Raw genomic sequence first — 27,325 nt, 5'->3', positions numbered from 1 at the left:
CAATAACCTCAATAATCACAAATTAACCTTAACAAAAACAAATCTCAATGACTTCAAACATTGATAAATGCAACATACAAACTTTATTTAACAAAAGTAACAAGTAAAGTCAAACAGGCACTTATATTAAGAGAAAAACTGACAAGAAATTTTATCTTAAACACCTTACAGTAACCTACTTGCAGTTGCATTTAACTGAGCTCTGTTGCTGTGAAGAATACAGCTCATGCACAGGTATGGATGAACAATTTGTACATTTTTCAAGTATTCACTGAATACTACCTTATATACACATATACATTAAATTTGAAAAAGATTTAATTGACGATTCCCAGATGTACTTCATTTTTGTTGATCTTTTGGAAGAGGTCGTCTAAAGAGAAGAATGTGTGGTTCTGTGGAAAGAAAATGTTTTATATTATTTTAATATAATATGGTTAATTTTCATTCGTTAAACAAAAATGGAAAGAATTCTCAATTGAAGCAAAATGAAGTAAAATAACCCTATAGTCAATAAATGTTACTCGAGGTATCTGACATAAATTTTGCTTCTAAGTCGCTGTCAACAGTAAACAGACGTAACAATGATAATACCCCCCCCAGTTAGTTTTACGTACACTGAAGAAAAGGGATGATAAAGAAGTCACTTGAGAGGAAGAATGGCTTCTATCTTCAGAATCTCAATTCCAGTGAAAAGAAAAGGTTATCTCTTGTGGAGAAAACACAACACCTCATTCAAAAATAACTGGCCATCCAAGGGGGCCCAGCCCTGTAGATTCTGTTTCAGTAGGTGGGGGAGACCTGGAACCTATGGTTAAATTCCTCAGTTGCTTTGTATTATCTGGAGAAAGAACTTCTGAACTCTAATATAATGACTGAACTCTAATATAATTACATGCTCCAATCCCAAAAAAGTTATGTCTTGAAAGAATTTTTGCTGCTACTTTGCTTTAACAAAAGTGGAAAGCAAGATAGCTTTAGTTTCACCTAATTCAGCTTCTATCCCTTCAAATTTTATTCGAAGCAATATAAATCCTTCAAGTTAGACTGATTACCCCAAAATAGAATTTACCAGCACAAGGTTTCTTAGTCTAGTTTACTATTTAGTATCTGAAAAATAAATACCACATAATAGCATAAAAACGCAAGAAGTATAATGTATGCAGCAAATTTGAGTTCACTCACTATGTTATCTCATTTAATCTTAATGTGATAGATACCAATTGTCTAAAGGAAAAAACAAAACCACTTCAAATTGCATCAGTTTCTATACACAGAACTTTAGGACACTCCAGTTCTTAGTTTTCAAAGAAGAAATACCAGAATTCCAAATATATTTATGGCAAAACACTTTAAGATACTATTAATAATGACACAAATTTTAAAATAAAACGGCCTACTTATTTAGAATAGTGTATGGTTTTACTTCATAAGTTATTTTTGCAGTTAGAACAATGCATTATTTTCAACCTTGTGGTATTTTATTTACCATAAAATTGGGACTGTCTCTAGGGAGGAATCAAGTCATTCAAAAATAAGTCAAACTTATCAGAGAGTTACTTTGAGATATCACTGCATGTCACTATGAAAAAAAATTCAACAACTACTATTTTAATAAATGCTTTCCTAAATAGCAAAACTTACCTGGCTCATGAATCATGTAATGAACCCAGCCTAGACTCTGTTGGACACCAAGTCTCCTCCACTCCTCTTCAGACATCAGATGGGTTTTGGGTACTTGTTTGGAAAGTTCTCTGGGTAACATGACATGTCTGTTAAAAGATATAGCCAAATATTAGTGCGCTATATGAATATGCCTTTCCTACAATTATGATCACTTTACACATGCATCTTTAAGATACTTAAAATTTGAGTTCTTTGTCCTCAAAACAAAGTTCTTTGAAGCAACCATGTTACCATATGCAGCATCAGTCTTAAGGGCTTTTGTCTACTACCTCTAATTCTGATTTTTGATGGCCTATGTTCAAACTAGAGGTTAGAATATGCAGTCCAGAAGTAGAGGGCATTTTATTTATGATTAACTTTTCTCCCTAATAGAAGACTGCTTGCCAGTTGCCTCAGTCTGCTTCAGAAATAGAACCTCAAAAACTAAGTGGGACACATGGTTACCCAAAACATCCCAGCCTTCCCTGCAGCTACCTCTGGTCACCTGTGACTAAATCCTGCCCAATAGGATATAAGCAGAAAATATGGAACTTATGGAAGTATCTTCAAAAGGAAAGAACATGCCCAATTCTTTTTTCCTCTTCCTGTTGGTTATGAAGCCGACTGATGTGATCAGGGAGCTAGGGAAGCCATCTAGGACCAAAGTGATTATAAATTGAGAATGGTCCCTGATTGTAGAAGCTGTCATACCAGCCCTGGGTAGCCTTTTAAAGGGGGGGGGGGGGGGGAATCCAACTTGTTACGGTCAATTTGGGCTTCAAAATTATAGATCTGTAGTAGATAACAAGTCCTTGTATATACTCCAGAAATTGCTTTAACTTTGTTCAAAATTAAAAGCAAACACTAATTGACATGTATACATACTTACTACCTCACACACAGACCTTCAGTTTTCCAATAAGTTACTGACCTATATCCAAACCTTTGATCAATTTTTAAGGAAGGCATGCAATATTCAACCATCGAGACTATGTACTTGTAGCTTTGAAGAATTCTTAAAAACAAATCTGTACCCCCACTGACTTTATTACAATGAAAAGGATCTTCATAAAAATCAAAATTCCCAGCCTCATTTTTAATCACTTCCAGTAGCACTAGTTGTTTTATATAGATTCATCCATTAATTACCACCCACTGAATTTTGACCAGTATTGGACATCTACCTATGAGTCTGTTAGCTGAGGGGTGAGAAAAGTGCAATCTGGCCACTTTCTGGCACACAGGAAAACTGGCTGAACCCATAACCCATTATAAGCACTAAAATGTCAAGTTCTAGTCTGTGGGTGGTTGGTTAAGCACCAGTTTCCTATCATTTGCCCAACAAAATCAAGCCTTCTAACAATTGTCCTATGTTGCTTGATGGCCACAAGGCCACCAAATCAAATTATGCTTACTGTGTCATGGTTGGTAAAAATTTTACCAATTCCAGTGAACTACATGGTGATTCTTAGCAATACTTACTAGCTACTTCATTCTGGAAATGCTGCTTTAATGTCTACTTTTAAGATGCTAGCTTTGAAATTCACATTGCATGCTGAACAACAGTATACAAAACCCACCCCAGAATCACATCAGTGATTACCGGTCTAGATTTCCCTTTAAAGTATCTCTGGAGATTACTCTCCTGTTTCATGAATGCAAGTAGCTTGGTCAAGAAAGATCAACTCTAATTAATATTCGATTAGAATATATCATTTCAGGTGTAACAGGATTTTCTTCTATTCACTACTACGCACAAACCACTTAGTAAATTAAGCTGAACTTTTGATAGCACAATCTAGTTTACTTAGTGCTCATCACTGATTATGCTACTGCATTGAAAACGGAAAATGGAACTACTGCCAGCCAGGCATCAGTCCTGAGAAGTTCCACCTGGAGCCAAATGTGTTGAACAGTATTTTTCCAATTGTACTTTACATTCTGTCCATTATTGGAGATCCCCAGCTGGACTCTTGGTTGACCTCACATGATTGAGCATTATGCCAACGTATTAGAGGACTAGAGCTGTGCAGTATGTAGTTACTATGCAAAAATAAGACAGTCGACTTCAAACTTATCTACAGTCACAAAAACAAGAGGTTGTTCCAGCTAGCAACACGGAACAACGCAGGTACTACTAATCTGTAAAGCTGCCCAGGAGATCCACAGTTCTTCTCCAGAGAATATAGATTTCTAAGAGACCGGAGAGAGGAGAGAACTCAAATAGCATTCTGGGAAAGCCAACCTGCAAGAACAGGCACAGAAAACAAGGTCGCCCTCGGCCCCTCCCACACGCTGGAGTTTCCCGAAGGCAGCGTCCCCGTCACCGCCCGGGAGAACTGGGCCGGGCTGGACTTGAAGCCACGCCCCACAGGAAAGCCAACAAGGACGCAGGGGGTCCTCCCTCCCGCAATCCAAGTCGCTAATTTTACAGGTTAATTCAAAAGCTACTCTGCAGTGCATCACACGACGATGCAGAAGCCCCAAGTCCCTCCAAGTCAAGGTCATCTGGCCGATAAACACCAGCAGGAAGAACAACGCCCATTTAAGGTCCATTCGCGTCCTCGGTTTAGTCCGCGAAGGAAGGCCCTCTGATACCGGGCCGCGTCACCAGGCCGCAGGGAAGCACCGGCGCCCACCGAAGTCAGCCATCAGCGACACTGCAAACCCCAAGCCGCCTGTTCCTCGGCGGTTCCCGCACAAGGTGCGTCTCAGTGCCATCAGCAGAGGAGAGCTGCCTTCAGGCCGGCCTCCGCCTGCTGTGCCGGGGAGGGGCGGGGGGGCTGCCCCGACAACTCGCCGAAAGTTCTGGGTACCCGCTGGGCGGCGGCACGCTCGGGAACAAAGGGCGGAAGCCGCCGGCCGGACGGGCGAGGGGAGGGTGCGCTCCCGCCGGGCAGGCCGGACCCCGACACGCCGCACCTCCAACTCCTCCGCCGACCCCGCCCGACCTCTGGCCCCCGACCCAAGCCCCAGCCCGACGCGCTTCACCCCGGCTCCCCGCACTAGCCGCCCGGTTCCCTACCCCGGCCCAGGCCCGCTCGAGGCCGCGGCTGAGGGGGCCCGGCCCGCCCGCTCACCGGTACTCGTAGTGCTCGTCGAAGTACTTGTCCGAGTAGTAGATCTGCTTATGGGCCATCCTGCCGGCGGACGGGGGAGCAGCGCGGAACCCGAGCGATGGGGCGAGAAAAGCGGGCGCAGCGAGCCGCACGTCCACGTCAGGCCAAGGCAACGACTCGATTGCGACCAACCGACAGCAGGCGGAACGAGCCAGGTTTGAATCCGACAGCCCGCCGCTGATTGGAAGAGAGCGCCAACCAATCACCTTCCGCCCACTCTGGGGGCAGGCTGAGACCGTCTTCCAGCCTATCGTCACCGCCCCTCCGCGGCCTTCGCTCCCAAGACCAGCCAATCAGCGGCCTGTTGCGAGGTTGGCCGAGGAAAGAAATGGATGATTGGCATGGCGTGGGGGCGGGAGCTCCCTGATACGAGAGGGAAAGGGCGTGGTCAGGGAAGGGCGGAGTCGGGACGTTAAGGGTCGAAGAGCGCGTGCGCAGGGGGTTAGAAGGTTCCAGGTCGGCGGAGCCGTTGAGGCAGCAAACCTGTGGGGGGTAGTGGGGGTGAGGTATCGCGGGGTTTGGTGAGACCGAGGAGTGGGTGGGGGCTGCCCGTCGAGCGGCCGCCTGTGCGCAGGCGCGCCTTCCCCGAGGCCTGTGGTGGGTGGGGGAGGGCGACCGCGGCCTGAGGGAAGTCCGGGCGTGGGGAGCGCGCGGTGCGCTGTGTTCCCGCGGGCGCCCGAGGGCCCGCGTTCGCGAGTAGGGACGCGGCAGAGCCGACGCGGTGCCCTGACCTGAGGAAGGTGCCAGGCCGGCCCCCCGGGACCCTTTGGGCCGCGGGGAACGTTCCGGAAGTCGCCGCCGGCCGCCGGGGGGAGGCGCGTCCGCCGCCGTGCGCACCCGCGTGGCAGCCCTGCTTTCCCCGCAGCGGGCGCGTGGTGGTCGCCCACGCGAGCTTTGTAGCGGGTGCGGCCCGCCCTGCGCTCAGGTGCCCCGCGCCGTCCCCGGGGCCGCGCCTGCGCCTCCGCCCTCGCCCTCGGAAGGCCCTCTTTCCAAGGGCTGCCTTCGGCGCGCGCCTGCGGAGGACGGGAAGGGGCTCGCCGGGGGCGGACGCTGGGGAGGCGTCCCGCGGGGGCCGCCGCGGAGGGCCGCAGGCGCGGGGCGGGCGGGGAGGGCAGCCGGCCTGGTTCCGTCCGTCCCCCTTTTCTTGGAGTATCTACCGAGGTCCCAAGTATAACGTCATCTCGCTCTGAGATTATAACCTGTGTATCCCCGCACAGTGTACAGGCTCCAGAAAAACCTAAAACACACCTAGCACTCTGCCATTGCTGCACTTACGGCCCCCTTTTCTCTCTGACACCTGTCGTGTGTGTGGGCTGTGCTTCCCCCTTGCCCGGCTCCCTGTGATGGCTCAGGAAGCCGGAGAAAGAGCCTTCCGTCGGTTAAACTGAAGCAGTGACGAAAAGTCTAAAGCAAACTAGACCCAAGTGGCTCTGCAGGTGAGCTTCACCAAGCTTCCAGGTTTTACCGAGAGTTTATTGTATTAGGCGAGAATAATGTTGATTCAAGAACCAAGTAAGGACAATGTCCCTTCCACTCAGACGCAGGTAAAAATCCCGGGTAAAGTGCTGGCCGGCTGAATCCGCTTGTGTTTTTAAAAAGGATGGTATAATAGCTTCAAATGCAAAGATAGTTTAACATTAGAAAATCTGTTCATGTAATTCACATTTGACAGTGGAAGGGAGAAAAACATCCTTAATGGATGCAGAAAACACATTTGCTAAAATTCGCTCTTTTATAATACAAACCCTTAGAAACCCACCACTCACTGGTAATGTCACTCTTAGTAATTTGGAGGAGGAAACTTTGTTAACCTTGTAAAAGTGTCTATAAAAAAGACAGTTAATATAATTCTTACTAGGGAGCGTTAGAAGCATTCTCTTTAAAATGTTCTATTACATCCAATTACATTGAACAATGTACAGGAAGTCAGCCAGCACAATTAAGAAATTTAAGGCATAATAATTGGAAAGGGAGAAAGAAAACTCATTTGCACTTGGTGTAATCTTTATATGTCTGGGTATAAGACTGATACTCATAGTTTGTTGCATTCCTATACACCAGAAACAAGTGACTGGAAAACATACTCACAAAGAATATTAACATCAAATGTCACATGCCTAGGAATAAGCCTAACTAAAGATATACAAAGCTGTGATGTGCAAAATGATGAAACTTTGAGAGACATAAAAGAAGACTTGAGTAAGTGAAGAGTTATTCTTCGCTCATGCTTAGGAAGACAGCATGGCATATGAATTCCACATTGTAGTGGGTCTAACCCTAATGAAAATACCACAACCAGAGGACGTACTTGGATGAGAAAAGGGCCAGTGACAGCAAAGACACTTCAGTGGACTCTAGCAGATCATGATCTATTAAGAAACTTTGGTAATCAAGACTGTAGCAGCAGCTTACAGAAATTAAGATAACCGGATGGACAAACAGACTGGAATGTAATAACCAGCCCAGTACAGTGTTCACTGCAGTTCTGTTGAAGTTCTAGATACCCGTTGTCATTTGGGGTTGTAATCTTTTCATTCCTAGTTTGCAAAGCGTTTATCATAAATAGACATTGTGTTTCATCAAATACTTTAGAAGTTTTTCTTTTTTACATTTGATTAATAGTTTTTTGGAATTATGACTATAAGTTGTAAATATCAAAAGAGATTTAAGGGTATTAGTAACTGCAGTCTTAAGGAAGAGTCAAATGGCAATATTATTGAAAACTAATAGTTGAAATATTTGATAGGTAAACTGAAAGCATTGTGGATACTAACAAAGAACAGATTAGTGAGCTAGAAGATAGGGTTGAGTAACAGCCCCAGAAACCATCAGTTAGGGATACAGAGATGGAAAATACAAAGTAGAAAAACCCAGAAGCTAAAGGGAGAAGTGACAACATTCGTTACAAGAGGAGTCCCAAAAGGAGAGATAAAATAAACAGGAGAGGAAATACACAAATACAATGGCTGTGAATTCCTCAGTTTTCAGGAAAGATAAAATACTTCAGATTGAAAGGGCTTGTAGAGTGCTGAGTAATCTGGATGAGAAAAAAAATATAACTGGAGAGAGAGTTTATAGTGCAATTTAAGAACATCAAGGACAAAGGAAAGTTCTAACAGCTTCCAGGGAGAAGTTGCACATCACACCTAAAAAGCAGCAAGAATAGACCAACAGTAGCAATCTCAAGCAGCACTGGATTCATGAAGAAAGAGATTACTGTTTACAAAGCGCTGAATGAAGTAGAAAGAAATTCAAGACAATTCAAAATATATTGGAAATAAAGCAAAGTAACTTAGTTCATTTATTATTGTCTAAAAAAGCGAACTCTGGCAATGTAAAAGGTCTCCTGAATTTACCTAATCAAGTTGTTAACTGTTCTTATTGAAACATTTTCTGTCACTTTTTCATAGGTGAAAAATTGGATTCTGCCCAAGATTTTTATTATCTTATTACTGTGGACTCTTTCTTTAAAAAGTTAAGCAAAAGAGTGGAGAGGGTGTAGCTCAGTTGTAGAGTGCGTACTTTGCATGCACAAGGTCCCGGGTTCAATCCCCAGTACCTCAGTTAAATAAATAAATAAACGTAGTTACCTCTCCCTCCAAAAAACAAAAGTTAAAAAAAAAAAAAAGTTACCAGAAGATGTGCATGGAAGAAGGGAAGCAGCTGTGAAAGAAAACAGCTTTTATGAGCAGTGTTTCTTTCTCAGATTCGGTTTCATAGATCTGAAGTCTTCTCAAGTTCTCTGCCAGACTGTTTAAATCTTGCATTTTAAGCCCATGGACAAATTAATTCTGCGTCATCTTTGTAACTTCTTAATTTCAGAGCCCAAGCATGTTTTTTGTTCCTATTGATAGTTGTGGGCCAGTGAGAAGCCAAGAATTAGACTGCATATGTGGAAAGAAAACAAAAGGAGCTCTAGAGGAAGGTTTTGCAGTCATTAGGAGAAAGTAGTGAAGGATTTGTCTTCAGATTTTGATCACAAACCAGAGTGTGGAGGGTGGGCTGAGGGGCTGCCCTTAACAACCCCACCAAGCAATTCCCAGATACCAGCTGGGTAGGCTGCAGTTCAGCTCAGTCCTGACACTGTCCACCTGGAGTTACATCAGGTCCCATTGGTTAAGGGTCAGTCCTACTGCCTGTCCCCCCCCCACATGACAGTGGAGAGACAGACAGACTTCAGACATCAGTTGCGATCCCTGTGTGTTACCTGTGCTTCTGATTGACCGAAGACAAATTGGAGGTTCCAACAATGCCCTCTAACTCAGGATGCCAATTACAAAATTACTAGGTAATTATAAAAGGATGTAACTCAAGAACATCCAGGTGGAAGAGATGCGCAGGGCGCGGCGTGGGGAAAGGGCACGGATCTTCCACGCGCTCTCTGAGCTCATCGCTCTCCCCAGACCCCCGCATGTTCACCAACTAGAATCCCCCCAAACCCTGTTTTGGGGGCATTTAAATGGAGATTTCATGGCACAGTTGCGTTCATTGTCCATTGGTGATTGATTCAACCTCCAGCCCTCCCCCTCCCCGGAAGTCAGGAGATGGGACTAAAATTTCCAACCGATAGTCAGGTGTTTGGTTACCCTGGTAACCAGCCCTCCATCCTCAAGTGCATTCCAAAAGTCACCTCATTAACATAACAAAAGACACCTTTCTCACTCTCCTGTCTTTGTAAATTACCAGGGTTTTAGGAACTGTGCCAGGAACAGGGTCAAGGACCAAATATATGTTTGTTTCATAAAGCACAAAATCACAATATGAAGTACCAGAAAGCCCAATGGGGTGGGTAAGTCATGCTGGCCTCAAAAAACCCCCATCTTTGTGCCCATTCTGTCATATTGTGTTGACAGTCATCATTGGCTTCAGCAAAACATTCTCACATTATGTTTAAGTCAATTTAATTTGTATTTAAACTGAAGTTCATTTGTGTGAATGAAAAGTATTGCCTGCCGTATCAGTAAACAAAGGATGTTGCAGCCATCAAGCCACCCAGCCGACCCGACAGTGAGCACTGAAGGAACACAGGATGGGAAAGAAAAGGATGCTGACCCTGGAGAGCTAAGGTGCAGATCGAAGGGATGGTTTCCGTGAGCCCAGATTCTTGCATCTTCCTTACACAGGAGAGCTCTGGCTCCTCCCCTACCTCTTCAGAGCAGTCTCTCAGAGCTCTAAGTGTTGCTGGTGGATGCAGCCGGTGTTCCAGATTCCTGTCCCGTCCCAGAAAGAATTCAGAGACAAGACGTAGAGGTTAAGAAAAGTAAAGTGAGGATTTATTAAAGGATGGATAGTACACTCTTAGGGGAGAGCGGGCAGGCCCAGGGGAGCGGCTGCCCGTTTCTTTGGCAAGTTAGTTACATAGGGTGTAAAAGTGAATGGGCGGAATATTCATTAAGGAGGGAAGGGCTTGGGGTAGTATTCCCAGATTTTCACCCCAACTCCACCTTCCTGAAGGGAGGAGGGGGTTTTGTCCTTATTTAGTCTGGATCGGAAGTGTCATGTTGTCAGTGCATAATGAGTACTTTTGACCTGCAAGGCTAATTTTAATGAACAAAAAGTTGCATTCGGACACTGGAGATTCCTGCCTTTTCCCACCTTTCTTTGTGGTCTCCAGGCCTCTCATCACCCCAAAAGTTGTGACATCTTATCAGCCCAAAGGTTCCAGCTTTTCTTTCTCTGCCCAGGGACCCCTGGGGCTCACATGATGTGTGGTTTCCTGCATTTGGCCTGTGCCCCTCCTTTCTGCCCAATTCCTGCCATTTGGTCTATGTCCCCCTTTCTCTGGTCATGTCTAGCTCTCTGCCTGCTCTAACATGAGAAGCTGTCTCCCAGGCTTGAAATCATCAGAAAATCCACTGAATAAGACATAATTCTCAACTTTTGGGTTGTGCATTTTTATCCAGTCCACATTTGTATTTAACATTTTATTGTCTTTAATTGTTTAAATGATACAAGCCTTATTCTAATTTTGTATATATTTAAGTAACATTATAATAAAAATATATCATGGTGGTTTTTTCTCTAGTATAATGGATTTAAAGTTAATACTGGTGATCGGAGAGACTTATTCCCCTTCAAAAGTGACCTGTACACTTAAGTTTGAAAACCTCTATGAGAATGTGGGGGTGCCTCCCTCTGGCCTGCAGTGCTGCACAGCTCTTGGGACGCCCTTCACCTTGAGGTCTGTGTGGGCAGAGCCTCCTGGAGGTGGACTGTGTGCAGACTGCTGGCTGTGTGCCCAGGCGCTGGCTGTGTCCTGTGTTCCCTCATGCAGACCTTCGCTCAAGACGGAAAAATGTCACATAAAGTCCTAACAATCAGAGAGCTTTAGAAGGACACAAACACTCAGGGGTGAGGAGCCACCTCGTGTAAATAGATGAGTTTCCTCCTCGCTCCCAGCCGAAACATTGCCCTGCTGGAAGAGGTTTTGATTTGGGGGTGGAGAGGAGGAGGGAATAAATTCATTTCCCCTGGAGTAGAGAGAGGACTGCCCCAAGTAAATGTCATGGAGAATGTGATCGTCTGGAGCTTCCCGAGGTGGGAGGGGGAACTTGCCAAACAGGAAGCCAATTCTGGACCAACCAACGTTCCCTGTTCCCTCCGAAAACACAAAAAGACATAACAATCCTGGGGCCGTGGGCAGCAGACCGCAGTCGCGGGACGGTGAAGGCCTCTAAAAGGAAGAGGAGGACTGGGGTAAATGCTCATTTATCTGAGCTTTGCAAGGGGCTGGACAACGCAGAGACCTCCAGAGTTCTGCCTCTGGGAATCCATGACCTGGATACAATGATGTCTTCATTTCTGATTCTGTTAAATATTTAGGGAAGTCATTTGTGTATGCCAAGTCATTTGCAGAAAGTTTTTCTTTACCTTGTTCTGATAGTTTGGTAAAATGCATGACAATTTCCTATACAAGCTACTTACTAATTACAAAGGGGGGAAATCCTAATTATAAAAAGGAGAAACTGCATAACACCTTAACCACACGATCAAAATGCACGTCACGCGTACAGAGCAGATGGAAATCACGTGCCTTCAGATGTGCGATGCTGAGAAGGTCACACCAGCACGTGGGCCAAAAATACACAACCTAAATCTACTGGTGAGGAAACGTCAAACAGAAATGGAGGGGTCGTCTGTAAAATAAATGAGCAGCAGCATTGAAAACTGTTAATGTGGAAGACAAAGGCAGAGGAACAGTTCCAGGTTAAAGGAGGCTAAAGCGATGTGACAGCTAAATGCAAAATGTCATCCTGCAGCAGGAAGAAGGATCAACGCTGTAACGGGCATTTCAGAGACATTTAAAGGACGGCAGGTTATATAAATTGTCAGTGTTACATGTTCAGAATTTGACAAATGTACTGTGGCTAGGTCAAAGAATGTTCTCATTCTTAAGAAATACGTACTTCAGCATTAAAGGTAAAGGAGTTTGCTGTCTAGAACCTACTCTCAAATGGTTCAAAAACATTATATATACACCCACATATGTTACATACTGTGTACATTTTATACATAAAACACTGTAAGAGGGGAGGACATAGCTCAGTGGTAGAGCACACGCTTAGCATGCACGAGGTCCCGGGTTCAATCCCCAGGACCTCCATTAAATAAATAAATAAATAAATAAACAAACAAACAAACAAACAAAACAAAACAAAACCCAGGTGCCTCCCCCAACCCCCCCAAAAAAGAAAAGAAAAAGAAAAGAAAATTTGCCCATGGAAACAGTACAATTTTGTTAGTTTCCCGGTAAGAAGAAACGCTCAGCTCTAAAGAAGTTTAAAGCCCTAATTAAATAAATGATGGCCCATCCACATCACTGTACAACCACACACACACACACACACACACACACACACCACTGTAAGCGTATACTCACAAATACAATGTATTTCCTCGGAATGGGGACACTCTTTAATGCATCTGTGAGTGTACAGAGAAAGAAAGACATAGAAAATAATAAAACAAATGTGATGGAAAGTGAAAATTTGTGAATTGAGGTAATTTTGAAAAAATATGAATTAGGGATAAAGGGCACACAGGAGGGAGTTCTTTGTATTATTCCTGCCATTTCTCTGTAAATTTGGAATTATTTCAAGGTAAGGTAAAACATTTTAAAAATCAGTATAAGTTATACATTGAAGCATGGTTTTATAAATAAAATAAGTTACTGGATGGGCCACTAGAAGTTCCTAAGTCAAAACTAGTGTAGATTTTGGAGATTAACACAGAAGCGCTTGGCTAGCGTACCCCGGGTAGCTCTGGGTCTGCAGACTCTGTCTTCTGCCATCAGTGGGAGCTGAACAATTCTTCTGCACTTTTTGTTTGTTTGTTTCTATACTTGAAGGTAGAGCTCACGAAATCTCCCCACTTCCTCAGAATACTTTAAATTTAAGAAGAAATGAGGAGGCCACAGGACAGGATCTTCTCAGTCCCCGTTCCCTGTATCTGCAGGTCCTTAGTAACCCCTCGACACCCCATCCCTCAGCTGCAGCTCTCACACTGCAGCACGTGCCCAAGGGAGCTGCCAGGAGCGCCTGACCCAGACCCAGGCTGGGGAGCCAGCACTGGCCACGAACGGGTCAACGTCACGTCCCCCAAACTGCTTGGGACGTACCAACATAGGGGGTGAGCTCTTCCCTGTCACTGCTTCTGATCACTGTGTCAGGGCCAACTGAAGTTTATTGCTCATGGCCCCAGGATTATTAGGTTTTTGACTTTTTGGAGTGTATGTTGGTCCAGAATTTCCTTTCTGTTCTGCAAAGTCCCGCTCCTCCCTTTGTCCAAGTGAAGTCAGCGCATTCCCTCTTCTCTGTTTCCTCAGATCTTTCTATTCTCACCCTCCTCGCCCCATCACAAACACCTGTTACCTCATTTCATACAGAACCTGGGATCCTAACCCTTACCTGCTTGGAGAGCATGAGGCCCATGTGAGCACGTGGGCCTCTTCTCTGGAGTCTGAATGTTGAGTGGGACTGAACACACTCACACAGTGAGTCCAGTAGCAGTGTCCCCAGGAAGTGGTCTGCGTGTCCTTCCCCAAGACCCTGGCTGCCCCATTCCTGCTCTCTGATCCTATGAGCAACCTGGGATAATTCCCTTTTATAGCTTCAGCCTCTGACTGTAATGACTTGGGAAAAAAAAAAAAAAAAAGGCTTTCACTGGAGTGGGTTACAGGCCCGAAGGACCTTAAAGGAAATGTGGACATTGGAAGTGTTAGCCACTGAGACAGTCTTACCCAGTCCGGACTCGTTCTGACGCACGACAGGCCAATAAACAAGGCCACGAGGTGTCGGGGCAAGGAATAGCGACTTTATTCAGAAAGATTGCAGACCAAGAGGATGGCAGACTAATGTCTGGGAGAACCACCTTCCTCAAGTCAGAATTCAGGCTCTTTTTATACAAAAAAGGGGAGGGGGTGTGGTTGGTTGTTGCAAACTTCTTGCTGCAGGAATTCTTTGTTCATGCAGCTGTCCACGTGGGTCAGGTCATGGTGCCCGTGTAAAACCTCCAACAAAGCAAACGTTATTTTCTATTCTGCAACTTGTTATCTTTATATGAGTGCAAAGGTGTTAACATCCTTAGAGGTCAGAGCCCCGAGAACAGGCTCTCCTGTATATTCCAGGCTAAAGGCAGCATTCTTTTACAAAAGGTGCAGAGCGAGCAGGACTAAGCCTGGAAAGCAGAGCACAGGGTTAAAGCCAAAGAAGCAGAACTAACAGGGAGTCAGATTTGTTCTTTTCCATTACAACAGGGCTGTGCCGTCTGCTCCTGTTCTGGGAAAGCTGACCCTCACTTACAAGCAGTGCACAGCGGGGAGCCAGCTGGTTGACCCGCTGCCTGTGGCTCCCTGAGGCTCTGGGTCTCCTGAAGGAGCTCGAGACCCCAGCTGGATGCTGAAAGGACCATGTGAAAGGAGACAGGAACTGCCACGATCACAGGGTTCCACGATTGTTTTGGACTCTTAAGCTGATTTAAAGATGATGAAATGTTACCAAGTCCAAACTCGTTCTGCTTGCCAAAGGAGAGGCCAATAAATTGGGAGACGAGGTGTTGAGCAAGAAATAATGACTTCATTTGAAAAGCCAGAAGACTGAGAAGGTGGGGGACTAATGTCCTGGAGAACTATCTTACCCAAGTCAGAATTCAGGCTCCTTTCATACTAAAAAGGAAGGGGATGCAGTTGTGGCGAATTTCTTGGTGTCAGAATCCTATGTCTTGCAGCCATCCATGTGGGTCAGGTCATGGTGTCCCTGTAAACCTCCAACAAGACAAATGTTCTTCTCTGTTCTGCAGCTTTTTATCTCTATGCGAATGGAAAAGTGTCACACCCTCAAAGGGCAGAGCCTTGCACATGGGCTCTCCTATACATTTCAGGCTCGAGGCAACAGGCTTTTACAAAAGGTGCAGAGCCAGCAGGACTAAGCACAGGAGACAGAGCCCAGGGTCAGAGCCAAAGGAGCAGGTCTAACGAGGAGTCAGACTGGTTCTCCCCTATTACAAAAAGAACACCATGAATCCCTGTTCCCCTGCGAGGCAGGAATCGCATCCCAGGGTCTTTCCTCGGCGTCCTGAAAGAATCCTTGGAGCTCTGGCTTTGACATCTCGGAAAAAGCAAACCTCAGAGATTGATTTTCCAGGTTCCTGAGCAAAACTGCTAGTTGACTTCACTCTCTTACTCAGTTTCTTCCTTGAAAGGTACAGCACGAATGCAGAAAGGATGGGTTCCCTGAATTGGCATCGGTGTCATTGCGGGTGAACTGGAAGACTCATAGAACACCAGGTCCTCTCAGGTACCCTCTTCTCCTGTGCTTCTCTAGCTCGAAGAAGCTACCTTACCTGTAGAAAAACGTTATCCTCCTGCTCTACGCATCCCAGAGTTCATACTTAACCCACCTGGGGGGGGGGGGGTTATATGTGTGTGTGTGTGTGTCTGTGTGTGTGTGTGTGTGTGTGAGACAGAACCAGCATAAGAAAGAGGAGGAATTGCAGGAGTTTACTAATTTATACTTGAGGAAAGAAATTTTGAGGGTTGGAGGCTAAGAAGGGCAAAACCTAATTTTGGATAGAACTGGCATCACTTACACGGATGTCCTTACCCTAGATTCTGCACTCAAGGTGCTGTCTTGTAGTTGATTACAATTCTCACAGTTTCTTTTTAACCTGACACCTAAAGCAACTAGAGAAAGAAGAACAAACAAAACCCAAAGTTAGTAGAAGGAAAGAAATGACAAAGACCAGAGCAGAAATAAATGCAATACAGACTAGAAAAAAATCAATGAAACTAAAATCTGGTTCTTTGAAAAGATAAACAAAATTGATTAACCTTTAACCAGATTCATCAAGAAAAAAAAGGGAAAAGGCCCAAATCAATAAAATCAGAAATGAATAAGGAGCAATTACCAGCAAAACCGCAGAAATACAAAGGATCGTGAGAGACGACCACAGCGACTGTACGCCAATACGACGGGCCGCCTAGAAGAAGTGAACAAACTCTCAGACAGGTGCAACCTCCCAAGACAGAACTAGGATGAAATAGAAAAAATGAACAGACAGATGACCAGCACCAAAACTGAATCGGTAATTAACTCCCAACAAACAGAAGTCCGGGACCGGACAGCGTCACAGGCGAGTTCTACCAAACTTTCAGAGAAGAGTCAGCACCCATCCTTCTGACACTATCCCGAAAAACTGCAGAGGAAGAAACACTCCTGGGCTCACTTTATGACGCCACCACCACCCTGATACCAAAACCAGACAAAGATATAAAAAAAGAAAATTGCAGGCCAGTATCCCTGATGACCATGGATGCAAAAATACTCAACAAAACAGCAGCAACCTAACTCCAACAACACGTTACAGGGATCCTACAGATGATCGAGTGAGACTTACTGCAGGGGTGCAAGGATTTTTTCAATATCCACAAATCAACATGATGCACCACATTAACAAACTGAAGAATAAAAACTGTATGATAGGCTCAATAGATGCCGAACAAGCTTTTGATAAAATTCAACATCAATTTATGGTAAAAAAAAAAAAAAACCTTTGGAAAGTGGGCGCAGAGGGAACACACCTCAACAAAGGCCACATGTGGCAAGCTCACAATTAACATCATGCTCAACCGGGAAAGGCTGAAAGCACTTCCTCTGAGATGAGGAGAAAGACGAGGATGCCCACTCTCGCCACTTCTACTCAACGTAGTTTTGGAAGCCCTGGCCGCAGCCGTCAGAGAAGGAGGAGGAGTGAAAGGAATCCCTACGGGGAAAGAAGAAGTAAGCCTGTCACGACCTGCAGATGACGCGACGCTGCCGACGGGAAGTCCTCAAAGTGATTCCGGAAAACCACCAGAGCTCATCACTGAGTCCGGTAAAGTTGCCGGGTACAAAACTAACATACAGAGGTCAGTTGCATTTCTATGCACTAACAGCAAAATACCAGAAAAAGAAACTAAGGAAACAGTCCCATTTACCGTCGCATCAGAACGACTAACATACCTCAGGAGCAGCAGGCTGCCCTTTAGTCTGCAGGAGACGAGGCCAGGGAAGCACTTCTATGCTCGCTTAACTTCGATCCTCAGGACGCGTGGATATTTTCCAAAGAGAAGGATGTTTGGAAGGGACTTCCCCGTGGCCGTGGCTTGGACGGCAGAAGTCTTTGGGGGTGGGGTGGGGTTCATGAGAGTTAGCCATGCTCTGAAGACCAAGAGTCACCGAGACTCAACCTAGTGTGCACCAGAACCACCCAAGGGTGTGTTACAAATGCAGGTTCCTGGGGCCCATCCCCGGACCCTGATTCAGCAGAGGCTGGGCACCCGTACTCTTAAAAAGCTCTTCTGTGATTCCAGGGGCGTGGGTGTTCACTAGATCACACTGTGAAAAATGCCATGAGTGTAAGCTAAAGAGGTGACTTAACAGATTTGTACTCAAGACTTTGCCCAGCAAGTCTCTTGCTGGCCTTGGATCATGAGCGGCAGCCGCTAGGAGAGGGACATGGGAGAGCCACAGTCCCTTCCGCAAGGTCAGTGTGGACCGATGAAGCCGACAGGCTGCCTCTGTGCCCCTCTCCCCACCTGCTGGCTCGCCATGCTTTTGAGGGAGGCAGGGAGCTAGGGAACTGAAGCTGGAACCTGTTGCCTAGAGACTTCTTTAAAGGTTTAAAATTAACCTGTTTAAAATTAACTGGCCTTGGGTGACACTTTTGCTTGGGCAATGGAAAAAGCCACCCTGAAGGAACAGAAATCCCCGCCTGGATCTAATCCATGTGACCGCACTGCTTAAGGGTCTGGCTTGCTCGATCTAGCTTGACCACACCGTGTTAGCCTGACTTTGTCTGAGGGTCCCGTTACCTCGTTTTAGCCTGACTACGGTGTTTGGGGGTTTCTAGTCACCTGATCTCGTTTTCATGAAGTGTCTGCTCCACAGAGCAGGATGGAGCTGGAAACCAAGCAGGAAAAGAGCCGCCAATGGGAAGAGGACAAGAAACACCAAAGATGAAAGGATGCCAAGAGTGGGAGTTCCCACGTCGGGCCCCCTGCGCGTATAGCCCTCGGCGCGAATGTCTTTTCCTGTTTTGAGCAATAAGGCAGCTTTCACTCTGCCGCTCGGTCCCCACTGTGGATTCTTTCACGGCCAGAAGACAGGAACCTACTCTTTGGGGTCCGCCTCCTTTTAGGGGGCTTCTCTGCCTGCCAGCAGTTTCAGAGGGCAGGTGTGAGCCCTGATGGGCGCGAGAGTGAGGACTGGAAAGAGCAGGGAGGAGGTTTACCCACATCACCGCCCAGTGTCCTCCGGGCCCCCGACCTCAGGCCTCTCTTGGCCAGCCGCCTTCTCTCTACTGGCTGAAACAGACAACAGTCAGAAATATTTCGCTGGCTTCCAACACATTTTCAGCGACACGGTGGCGCTCTCGGCTCTTCGGCACACTTTGGGCAGTCTCAGGTTGCCCGTGCTTGCAGTTTAATTCACTAAATAGAGATTTAAAATTTATCTTTGGAAAAATTGGGTGCTTTCAGTGAGTCATTCTGATCAATGTAAACAGAAGACTGACTTAACCCCTCCCAACGTGGATGACTTTGGTAGCTTAGCCCATGTCCTTGGGGGTGATGACCCCTCTGGGCCCTGGTCTTCCCTCCAATTTCAAGGAGAAACAGAAATGACAAAGAATATTTCTTTTGAAAATTAAAAAGGGAAAAGGCAATATCTTGAGTTCTTATCAGGAAGATGTAAAAGAAACAGAGGAATAAACTTATTTTAGGAATTTAAGTGACTTCAAGTGGGAAGTTTCAAACCCTACCAGCCGTGAGTCATGCCTGCAGTGTTTGTAACACGTTATTTCTGCAATGACATTTAAAATTAAAAACACTACCTGAGAAATGCAATATGATCCTTTTTTGTTAAACAATATGTTGCATATATATTTTAAGCGCTAAGGCAAATACAGATGATTTGCTAAGATAGGTTAATTCTGCTCATTCAAAATAACTTTTCTTTCCACAGAGTATTAAAGGATAGATAATCTGCAAGTTTAATTCTGTTTTCAGAGGAAGCTTGTATATTAAAAAAAAAAGTTTTAGTGTCATTGAAGTTTGTTTTTACAATCATCCCAGAAGGTAATTCTAGATAAAAGTGCGTGACTCAGCTAGAGGGTGAGCGGAACTGAGGGACTTCCCAGGATGGGGGCTTTCAGTGCTAAGCCAGGGACCGCTCCAGGCAAACCAGAGGAGCTGGTCACCCAACACCCAAGCGGGAACTTGGGTGTGTTCTGGGCTCCCAATTCCCTGTCTGTGGACATCTGTCACCTTCTTGATGATTGATGCCAGGGACCTGCCTTGGGGGAAACATTGCACGCAAGACAGACCAAGGCATTGTTCACAGGGAGCTGCCGGATCCCGTTCTCCTGGGTGGCCAGACAGTCGGGGTGAGCCCAGGTAGAGACAGAGAGAGGACAACCAGCCTGGTGGTGTGGCCGATGGACACCCCAAGTGGGTGGGCACGGATTTCTAGCAGGCCCCCAGAAAAGACCCCAGTGAGGAGTGGCCTTTGAGCAGACAAGGGACAGCTTAAGGGACAGCTTAAGGCACATGGGACAGTGCGGAGTGGAGTGAGGGGCAGGGAGGGTGGAAGCTGGGCGCAAGAACCAGCAGACCACAGGTGGCCCAGGGCCGTGCAGCTTGGCAAGGAGTTTGGGTTTTATTTGAGATGCTGCAGGAAGCCACTGGGGGTGGCCTGGTGCGACTTGTGTTTTATATGTGGGTTTGTTTTCCTTACACAGGTTTGCTGGACAGCTAAGGACACAGAAATTTCAAGCCACACCGCCTTGCTGTGACATGCCCAGAGTAACCCACAGAAAATGCATGTTTTTCAGAAGAAGTAATGCATACTGTACTCCCACGAAGGAAAGCCTGCTCTTCATAAAAAGGTACTTCCAGCCCTTGAGAAGGAGACAGGTGGCGTCCTTAGGTAGCTTGAGGAAAGGCAGAGGCAGGTGGCATCGAAGCAAACACACTCTTTCCAAAGCCTTATGTAAAATGTATTTGGGATGGAATCTTGGTCCCTTACCTCCTGCCCTCGGTCTCTGCGATTCTGGCAGCAGCCACAGGAGGGCCTGCCGCTCCTCTTGTTCCTACGCAGCGGCTTCAGCGGTACAGATGTCTTTTCCTTCCTTCCTTCCTCCCTCCCTCCCTTATTTTTATTTTTACTTTATCATTATTTTTCTGTACGTTTGTAGGCAGTGGTGCTGTAAGTACTTGACAAACGGCTCAGGAGGGGAGGAAGCCTAGCAGCGCTGTAAATCCTCCCCCCAGGCCTGGCTTTCGAGCGCCCGCTGCTCCGCAACAGCTAACGCTGGAGCCCTAACAACCAACGCCAGGGCAGCCGCCGGGCGCGGGGAGCCCTGGGGCTCTTGGCAAAGACCGGCCACTCTAGGACCGGGGAGCCTGGGCAGTGTTATCCTTTAGATGCGGGCTCTTCTCCTTGGTACCTTGTAAAGTAGCAAATAAAATGGGGGGGGGGAAGCTAACAGGCAGCAAGAAAGGTAGAAAAGAAGCGAGTACGTTTATTGGATCCGGTGCTGAAGCTGCTTACTAAGAAACACGGCACGTCCTTCTCGGGCAAGCGCTGCTGTGGATCTGGACGGTGGACGCCGAGGACCGACTGCGGATGAACCTCAGCGCTGTTTTGTCTTGCTTGGGTCTGTTTCAGACTCTGTGTAAGGGCTTCAATAGGTAGCTGAGTCCACGGGGGACGTGTAAGGACGGAACGCCTGTTTCATTTTGGTCTGCTAGTTATTTTACTGCTGTGTAAATGCGGCATCTTCAGTATGCTGGGCGAAAAGGAAAGGCTTTGAATTCTTTGATTTTCCGATGATTTTGGCCGGGTAAACCGGGTGCGGGTGACACTTAAAGCAGAAACAAAAATGAAAATGAAGGGAAGAATATTGGCACTAAAGGGGAAAGTCCCTTTCATGGTTCACAAAGCAGCATACCGCTTTGGAAGGGAGAAATCCGCCCTTGACGGCACCTAGCAGGGTGCCCCGGTGAAATCGAATGGTCGAACAAACACAGATGGGGAGACAGACTGCCTCCAGAATGAGGGGTTCCCAAGATGTGGCCCCGGGCGGCAGCAGCCGCACCTGGGAACCCCTTAGAAATGCAAATTCTCAGGCCCGCCCCGACTTGCTGGAGCAGAAACCCGGGTGGGCCCGGCAACAAGGCCTCCTGGTGCGTCTGAGAGTCACAGGGTCTCACGGAATCTCTCTCTGGGTTGCAACTTTTTTCCTCCCCGACTCCAGACTGTCCTGAGGCCAGACCTGATGTCTTCACAGTAGGGGTGGGGGGTGGGGGAGCTCCTGACTCTGCCTCTTCTATTTTTGTATGTAAAATTTCATTGTGAAATAAATCTTCGATACAAAAGACAATATTTACTGTATAGATACCATTAAAAGAATTGATGACGGAATCATGACATGATTAACCGTGCTACTGATGAAATCAGTCACTCCTAACACTCAGGTGAGGAACTGGAATGTTGCTGGCTCTCAGAACTTGCTCCTGCACCTTGAAGGAACTGTTCTCTGAGAGAGGGGGCATTGGGCATTGGCACTATTTAAAAAAAAGTTGTCTCTTCTTTTTTCATTGCTTCTGACTCCATAGTGTTGGTTAGACTTACACTCTTTCAAGGATGAGACATAACTTTGATTTAATGCACAACTTCTAATGTGTGTTCTCGTTTACGGTGTCTCATCCTCACCAGTGTTCTTTTTGGGGGGGGGATGTGAGGGAGGCAATCAATTTCTTTCTTTCTTTACGTAACAGAGGTGCTGGGGCTTGAACCCAGGCCCTCTTGCATGCTGAGCATGCGCTCTGCCACTGAGCGGCACCCGCCCCCTCACTGATGTACTATATGAGTCAGCTCCTTCAAAACTGTTTTGTGAACTTCAGAGTCTCCACTGTCGGTTAGTTTCAAGGTCCGAACAAATTAGTTTTAATGATCCACAGCTTCCAGTTTTTGTTGTCATTCATAATAATCTTCACTGAAATTCTATGACTCCGTCCTTCCTCCCTTTTTTATGTGTCTATGTAGATAATGTCTAGTGCTTAGACAAAGGCTGATGAAACGAGCTACACAGGCGTCGAAAGTTAATGCCGCTTTGTTTCCTTTCACCCACAGCTCGGTAGTTACCATGGTTACGGAGAAGGGTCCAGGTCGCGCCAGCTGGCAGATGTGGTAGCACGTTTTCCCTGGCTCAGTTTCTCAGTTACTGCCGCATCACAGCAACTAGTTTTCAGGGGAAGCTTTTTTCTTCTATCCTAGGTTAATTTGCGGAGCTTTTTAGCTCTCATTTCACAGCCTTGATTTAACCAGCTCACCAGGCACAAAAGCGCATTTCAGCAGAGGTGGGGCAGACCAAGGCGACCAGCACGGAGAATTTATGAGAGCGACAGTCCTTCCTTCTTCTCTGTCTGCGTGTTTGTTTATCCTTCGTCACTGACCACCTCATATCAGTGGTGAGACAGGACCGCGTTCTCCGGATCCTTCTGACCTCAGCCGGGGGTGGGGCTTTATTATAACCAACAACCACATTACTTTGATTGCAAGCAACAGAAGCCCACGAGAGAAATGGGTGCTTCGTGGAACCCTGGAGGATGAGGCTCGAACCAAGGATTTGAATCCTTCAGAGTTTTGTCTGCTCTTTGTTGTTTCCTGTGACTGTGTGCTGTCGTGGCAAAACACACACGCCATAAAACTTACCGTTTTGACAGCTCACTTGTGCTGCTTTGCGGCACTAAGCACATTCACACTGTCCTGCAGCTGTCACCACGGTCCATCTGCAGAGCTTCCTTATCATTGCAAAGTAAGACTCTGCACCTGTTAAGCAGTTGCTCCCCCAGCCCCTGGTAACCATCATTCTTTTTTCCGTCTCTGAATTTGACTGCTCTAAGTATCTTATATAAGTGGAATCATACAGTATGTGCCCTTCCGTGACTGGCTTAGATCACGTAGCATGATATCCTCGAGGTTCATCCATGTTGTAGCACGTGTCAGAACTCTCTTCCTTTTGGGGGCTGAGTAATATTCTATGGGCAGATGTACCATATTTGTTTATCCAGCTCTTCCACTGATGAACAGTTGGGCTGCTTCCACCTTTTGGCTGTTGTGAATAATGTTGCAATGAACATGGGTGTACAAGCATCTGTCCGGGTCTCTGTTTTAAACTCTTTTGGGTATACACCCAGAAACAGGAATTCTGGAACACAGAATAATTCTACATTTAATTTTTCAAGGGATCACCACTGTTTTCCACAGCAGCTGCACCATTCTGCATTCCCACCATCAGTGCCCAGGAATTCTCATTTCTCCACATTTTTGCCAACACTTTGTTATTTTTTTTATCAAGTAACCAACCTAGTGGGATGAAGTGGTATCTGCCTGGGTTTTTATTTGCATTCCCCTGATGATTGAGCATTTTTCATGTGCTAGTCGGCCTTTTCTGTGTCTTCTTGAGAGATGTCTGTTCAAGTCACTTACCTATTTTTCAATGGAACTGTCAGTTTTTTGTTGTTGAGTGCTGAGAGTTCTGTTTTTTCAAATTGAAGTATAGTCAGTGCTGTGTTAATTTCTAAGGTACAGCATAGTGATTCATTTATACATACATGTACATACATATATTCCTTTTCATACTCTTCTTCATTATCGGTCTTTACAAGGTACCGCATATAGTTCCCTGTGCTAGAGAGTTCTCTATATATTCTTTTTGTTTTTGTTTCTTTGGGGTTCTCTGTATATTCTTGATGTTAATTCCTTATCAGATGTATCATTTGCAGATATGTTCCCCCATGCCACCATTGCCTTTTCACTCTGTGGATTGTATCCTTTGATGCACGAAAGTTTTAAATTTTGATGAAGCCCAGTTTATCTATTTTTTTCTTTTGTTGCCTGTGCTTTTGGTGTCCTATCCAAGAAACATTGCCAAATCCAATGTCATGTAACTTTTACTCATTTTCTTCTAAGAGTTTTACCTCTTGCATTTTTTTTTATTAATAAAGTTCTGAGTACATCTTCATATTTGGAAGAACATTCAATACTACAATGTGATTGGGTGTTTAGGATCCAATCTTACATTTAAGTTTTCGATCAGTTTTGAGTTAATTTTTATATATGGGTGTTGGGGCCCGGGGCAGGCCACCCTAAAATATGTCTCCATGGCATATTGATTATTTTGAATTAAAGTTACTTAAGACGTGGGTGATGCAAGAGGGACACTTTGACCCCCTCTTCTGTATCACTGAAAGCAGGAAATAAACCTCCACGTGAAAGGTGCGTACTTGAGGCTGGAGGTAGGGCACCCCCATCACCAGAGATGGGGAGTGTGGACCAAGGAGTCTGTATAATCAAACCTTGCTCGCTCTTTAAGTTACTAGCCCAAGACCAAACTCTGTTTAGAGTCTTCACTAATTAAGTACCCAAAGCCTAAGTTTCTTTGTCCTATGAATGCCTTACAAATCTATTGTTTCTTTGTCTAAAAAGTATAAAGTTGCCTGCCTTGGCCACTTATTAGATCTTATTTCTATAAAGCCTCCGTGTGCACAAATCAGAATGGTTTCTTTTTCTTCTGTCTTGGGTCAATTTTATTTATTTTTATTTTTAAAAAATTGGGGGGGGTGTAATTAGGTTTATTTATTCATTTATTTGATGGAGATGCTGGGATTGAACCCAGGACCTCGTGCCTGCTATGCACACGCTCTGTCACTGAGCTGCACCCTCCCCACTCCAGGTCAACTTTATTGTTATTCCAGCCCCAAGAACCCAAGAAGGACAGAGGGGAAGATTTCCCCTTCACTGATGTGGGGTAAAGTAAAGGTCCAACTTCTTTTTTTTTTTTTTTTTTTTTGCATATGGATATGCAATTTTCCTTGTACCATTTGTTGAAAAGACTGTCCTTTCCCTCTGATTCTTGTCTTCCTTGAAGACAAGCCTCCTCTGCTTCTTAGGTCCACATGACAGAAAAGAGGGCTCCTAGGGTACAAATTACAGATCTGGTCAATCAGAAGTTACCAATTTTTTCTTGTTTCATTTCCAAATCATGATGCCTTAATGGACCACTCACTGACTGGTAGCCAGAGGACTGAGGTCACTTGACTCCTGGGGACTCACTGCTAAAATCATTAATTCAGCAAATATTTCTGAAGCACTTTCCAGGTGTTCTAGGCACAGAGATAGAGCCACGAACAAAGCAACGTCCCTGTGTCTAGGGAGCTTTCATAGGAGTGGAGGAAAGGGGCAGCTTCGGCGAGTGGGGGTTGGGAAGAGCACCCCTCAGATGCTCACTGCAACATGTGAAAACCTGTCTGTCCCTGACAATGTGCCACTCACACACGTGCAAGTGTCTTTTGTAGAAACTGTCACATTCTGATTATGAATTTCTTTGAACAAGAGCACTTGTCAGAGAAATTAATCCAGATTATATTTTAATTATCGAAAGTTACATAACCACTATTTCTAAGTGAGAAGGACAACTTTTACAAGGCGGAATAAAGTAAGTTGTAATGAAAGTGCAAGCAACATAACTGGGTGGCACAGAGCAATTCATTTTGAGAGAAATTGATTTGGGTTGGGGAAAAGTCATGGAGATGAGAGCATTTCAGTAGGGCTCTGGGTGATGCGTGGGGCCGTGAGAGGCAAGGGGGAGCAGAAGCCCGTGCCTGCCCGAGAAAACCGCATGCACAGAGAGAGCGCTGGGGACTTGGAAACGGGCGGAGAGCTCGGGGCGTGTGTGTCTGCCCCGTGCACCACGCACACGTCTGTCTGAGGCATCCGTGAAGCCTCTCCAGGACAGCTCTGCAGGCAATCCCGGAGAACACTGCTCCGCCTGGAGAAGTCACGGTCTCAGGAGCGAGGTGTGTTCTGCAGGGCTGGGTACACGTTGGATGGTGCAGAATCACACATTCAGCACGGGGGCTGGGACAAGGGGCTTTACATTAGGACCTGGGTGGGAACTTTGGTTCCATCGCTGTGCGTGACCTTGAGTGAGTTCTTTATTTTTTCTGGGTCTTAGTTTCCTCTTCTGTCAAATTAACATTCGCATCAATCTCCTAAAGCTCTAGGGAGGGTTTCGTTTTTCTCCTTTAAAAATACCAATAATTAATTTTACTCCCCAGTAGGGAGCTGGGCAGGACTTGGCCGTCTCTGCTGCACACGACGTGAGCTGGGGCTGAGTGACTGGGTGCACCCGCATGGTCGGCACTGGGGGGCTGGCTGCTGGCTGGCGGCCCAGCTGGAGCCTGTCCGGGGCTCTGCTTCCTCTCCACGTGGCCTCCGCTTCGCTGCTGCGCTTCCTTATGTCGAGTGGCTGGGCTCCAGGAGCACAGGTTCTCTCCCTCCCTGGCCCCTCCCTGACCAGGCCGTCTTTCCTCCGTCCCTCCTGTTCCCCCCACCCTGACCCCACAGTCAGTGCAATCCAATGTAGAGTAGCTAGGCCCCTGCCTTAATTTTTTCTGTATAGTTGACGCATTAAAAAAAAATTTTTTTTAATTGAAGTACAGTCAGTTACAATGTGTGAGTTTCTGGTGCACAGCGCACTGTCCAGGTCATACATACACATACGTGCATTCATCTCCACACTCTTTTTCATTAAAGGTTATTACAAGATGTTGAATATCTGGATGAGTCGGTCTGGGATCCTGGGACCTCCCGGGAGCTGGAAGGCCATCTGCCTGCGACCTCCTTTGTCTGGTCAGACCCATCCGGTGCTACGGAGGAGCTCTGGGGGTCTGGTCTGGGGGTCCGGTCGCTCTCCTGAGGCTATTGTCCCGTGGCTCCCTTCCTGGGGAATGACTTGGACGCCAAACATGATTGTAATTATCAGAGGAAGGTCAGATCAAACAGTAGTACCACCACCGTTAGCGTTAACAGCGGGCCTGGGGCTGGGAACAGTGTCTGGTCAGTCAGGTTTGCGGGTCGTTCTAACAGCAAGCAGTGAGCATAAAGCCAAACGTGTGTTAGCCTTAGTGCGGCCATTTTATTAATTCTCCTTAGAGATAC

At 46.1% G+C, this 27,325-nt stretch overlaps 1 protein-coding gene and 1 long non-coding RNA gene across 6 annotated transcripts in view; one reads left to right on the top strand and one right to left on the bottom strand.

Moving 5' to 3' along the window:
• The window catches only part of LOC135320045 (uncharacterized), a 28,319-nt gene extending 1,482 nt beyond the window's left edge, over positions 1–26,837 (top strand). Inside the window, exons 2-4 of one of the 5 annotated variants that reach the window (XR_010379172.1) lie at positions 15,483–15,577; positions 20,058–20,204; positions 26,443–26,837. This is a non-coding gene — a long non-coding RNA (uncharacterized LOC135320045). The other 4 variants (XR_010379174.1, XR_010379171.1, XR_010379173.1 and 1 more) reach the window with 4 other exon arrangements.
• On the bottom strand, positions 61–5,031 carry CKS2 (CDC28 protein kinase regulatory subunit 2). The gene is made up of 3 exons (XM_031442292.2): positions 4,746–5,031; positions 1,645–1,772; positions 61–395 (listed from the first exon to the last, which is right to left on the bottom strand). Exons 1-3 carry the CDS (start codon positions 4,802–4,804, stop codon positions 343–345), a joined length of 240 nt encoding a protein of 79 aa, XP_031298152.1. The 5' UTR covers positions 4,805–5,031; the 3' UTR covers positions 61–342.
• Positions 26,838–27,325: the final 488 nt, after the last annotated feature.

The sequence above is a fragment of the Camelus dromedarius genome, chromosome 36 (genome assembly GCF_036321535.1).
Source record: "Camelus dromedarius isolate mCamDro1 chromosome 36, mCamDro1.pat, whole genome shotgun sequence".
Lineage (NCBI taxonomy): Eukaryota > Metazoa > Chordata > Mammalia > Artiodactyla > Camelidae > Camelus > Camelus dromedarius.
Note: the sequence above shows the minus strand (reverse complement) of the source record. Positions and strands in the feature narration are given on the sequence as shown.